We start from the raw sequence: 3,002 nt of genomic DNA on the forward strand, positions 1-3,002 counted from the left end.
ATACTAGTTAGTTACAAATAATATGACTGCTGAAGTTAAAAATTCAGATTATTAGCTTTAAAAAAAGAGACCAAGCTTGTGAATTTTCTCTAAAGGGTTCAAAAGAATTAATTTGTGTGTACTTTTTAAGGCGTTTTATGGTATTTTAGGCCCAAACTATGCCCCTGTTTATTTGACATGATACCAAAGTTTATCTCCCAAAAGCTGAGGGCACAAGTTTCGGCTACTGTCATTTTGTGGGTCAAAAACTGAAAAGATTGGGAACCATTGCGATAAAGCAAAGATCTTGGACATTTGTTCCCCCGTGTTTGTTGTGTGTGTCTTTCTCCYAACAGATYTTCTAAAGTGCAATTTTGTTCTGRATTGCATCTTTGATGTTGTGTGTGAATGACAATAAATGCTTCTGATTCTGAATTGTGATCACAATGCAGAAAGTTTTATAGTACTGCTTTTGAAAAGTCTATAGTATTCTGAAAATGTCCGTTTCTCACAAGTATCAACATAGTTTGTCTTCTGCAAAGTGACCGTTGGACGAAAATCTGCACAGACTCTTTTATTTCAAAATACATTTATAAAGTTGATTAACTGTTAAKGTTAAATATATAAATTAGGGACATTATTATTATGTTGTAGCAAAAGTTGTTAAAAACAACAAATGTTGTCCTATAAAATACAGCACAGTAAATCGTAAAACAGACAGGCAGGGGGGCTATAAAGTTCTTCATTTGCCAGAAGGATAGCACTATACAATGCTGAGTGGCTCCCTGGAGCCCATCTWTCTTTTTCCAAACTACTGTTTTAAAGCAGCTCAACTCTCAGTAAGCCTGGCGTCGTTAAGAAAACAAAAAGATACCTCTAGCCTGCGGTCTGCTCTTTGGAGTAAGTAGCCCAGCTCCAAATCCTGGAGGTCCATCTCAAAGCCCAGGTAGTTCTCCGTAGAGTCTGCCACCATGGGTCTGCAAAGCCCCTGCGTCAGCGCGAAGCCCGGGTTGCAGCTCCCGCATCTGGTGTGGTTGTCTGCCGCGCACGTTGCACAGGACGAGCCTTCCCCGACGGAGCAGGGGGGAGGCAGCTGACAGGGGCTGTGCTCGTATCGGCAGCTGCAGCTGTGGAGCTCCTCGGAGAATACCCCGAGCTGGTTGTTCTCCGAGCAATACAGGAGAGACTGGAAATGACCCAACCAGAAGGACTGAGGCCTGTAGCGGGGAATGAAAAGAGACAGAGGGAGATCAGAAGACACCTTTAGGACGAGATGCTTTATTAGGTAGAGGCTTCGTAAGGCACCTGTCTGAGCAGGCAGACAGCTGGCTCATTAAAATATATAAGGGATACAAGTTTGGGATCACTTCACTAATCCCAGTCTAGGTTATTTACAGGTCAAAATATGTCTGGAATAAAATATCTTTCACCATATTTGACCGCATGGAACGGTAATAAGAGTTGCATGTTAAACTGTAAAGGTGCGTGTTAGTGTTAATACTATATTTTAACACTAACACCGTCCAGTGCTAAATATTCCACAATAKTGGGTGTCATATTTACACTTGGACAGTGTTAACATTAAGTGTTAAAAGTATCACCAGTGTTTTAGTATTAACAAAATAAATTGTAGTGTTTGAAAGGTTAACGGACACCACAAGGTGCCAATACACCATCAAACTGAGAGTGTAAATTTAACACTGAGTTAATATCAAACTCTTAGCACTACTCAGTAGTTAGTAGAAAATTACAARGGAGTCYCCCTTCACACACCAGGACAMACCTCTCACTCATGGTGTCAATTTTTGYCCAATAACATAAACTTAAAGTTGAACAACTTGATCAAAATGATCAAGAAAACAAACCAGAACAACAAATCTTTACTCTCATGAACGTCTTTAATAGTCATAAACATGCAAAAACATTATTTCTGCAAGATTTCTCAGCAAGGAATGCTGGGTAAATACTGGTCTGTCTGACACGAGGTGGAAGAGGGCGGGGCTTTTCAGAAAACTTCTTTCAACACTGCATGGTGTCATATAACAACACTGTTAAGTGTTATATAAGACTTAGCTGTGGGCGGAGCTTATTTAACACTGTCCAGTGTTGAGACAACACTGAGGAAATCAACACTGTGAATTGACACCAACACTGGGTGTCAGTTTACTCAGAAAGTGTTAAAATAACACTAGGGGGTGTTAAATCAACACCCAAAAGTTTAACACTGAAATTTTAACACTCCTGTTTTTGCTGTGACACTTTGCTGGTGTTAAAATTAACACTGTGGGTGTTAAATTAACACTGGCATAGGCAATTTATGACAGGATGTATTTTACTGCCTTTTTGAAACTTGCGTGAAGTTTTTACACATTTGATGTTACAATTCCCACATTAAACATACAAAGAATAGAGGCTTCACATAGAGTGAAATAAAAAGAGAAAGTTGCCTGTGATCAGTTTGTGACACAAATATTACAAGTACGCTGCAGCTGTAGGGTTACTTCGTTTCAGACATGCACATAATTCCCTCATGTGAATTCTAGTTTGATTCCCTTCTGTTGCAGTTTTTCTGCTYTGATCTCTTTATGCTGTTATCTTTTTTTGACTCACTGAAAAAGAAAACACAGAGCATATACTGCTGACTTTATATTAGAAGAAAAAAGAGTTTTGATAAGGTCCTGCTGAAGAAAATTTTATGCTAATCTGAAAATGTTTGTTGGATCACGCTTTGGGCATCTTTCCAATCGTATTGTGTGTTTGGCAGTAGGAAGAAAACCACTGATTTGAATAACAAAAACCTTTTAATGAAACAAAAAAGGAGGGGTAGCTTTAGTTGAGCTGAAAGGATGATTCCTCTCCATCATCTGCTTCCTGCAGGTAAAGCATTTCACCCCCAGCAGCTTCAGCAGAGCAAAGCTGTTGTCAGGAKACAACTGCAGATGTACCGTTAGCTCCCCGGTGTGATTATGTACAGTCCCTGTACATAATCACGCCCCTCTGCAACTACACTTCTTGTTGTAAAC

General features: G+C 39.6%; 1 protein-coding gene across 1 annotated transcript in view; it reads right to left on the bottom strand.

Moving 5' to 3' along the window:
* LOC106525209 (BMP/retinoic acid-inducible neural-specific protein 3) overlaps positions 1-3,002 on the bottom strand; it is a gene marked incomplete at its 5' end in the record, with an annotated part of 21,005 nt that overhangs the window by 2,980 nt on the left and 15,023 nt on the right. The window contains 1 exon segment of the mRNA XM_014019362.1: positions 854-1,196. Within this exon segment, the coding sequence (XP_013874816.1) occupies positions 854-1,196 (343 nt within the window).

This window comes from Austrofundulus limnaeus, unplaced genomic scaffold, assembly GCF_001266775.1.
Source record: "Austrofundulus limnaeus strain Quisiro unplaced genomic scaffold, Austrofundulus_limnaeus-1.0 Scaffold217, whole genome shotgun sequence".
In the NCBI taxonomy this organism is placed as follows: Eukaryota; Metazoa; Chordata; class Actinopteri; order Cyprinodontiformes; family Rivulidae; genus Austrofundulus; species Austrofundulus limnaeus.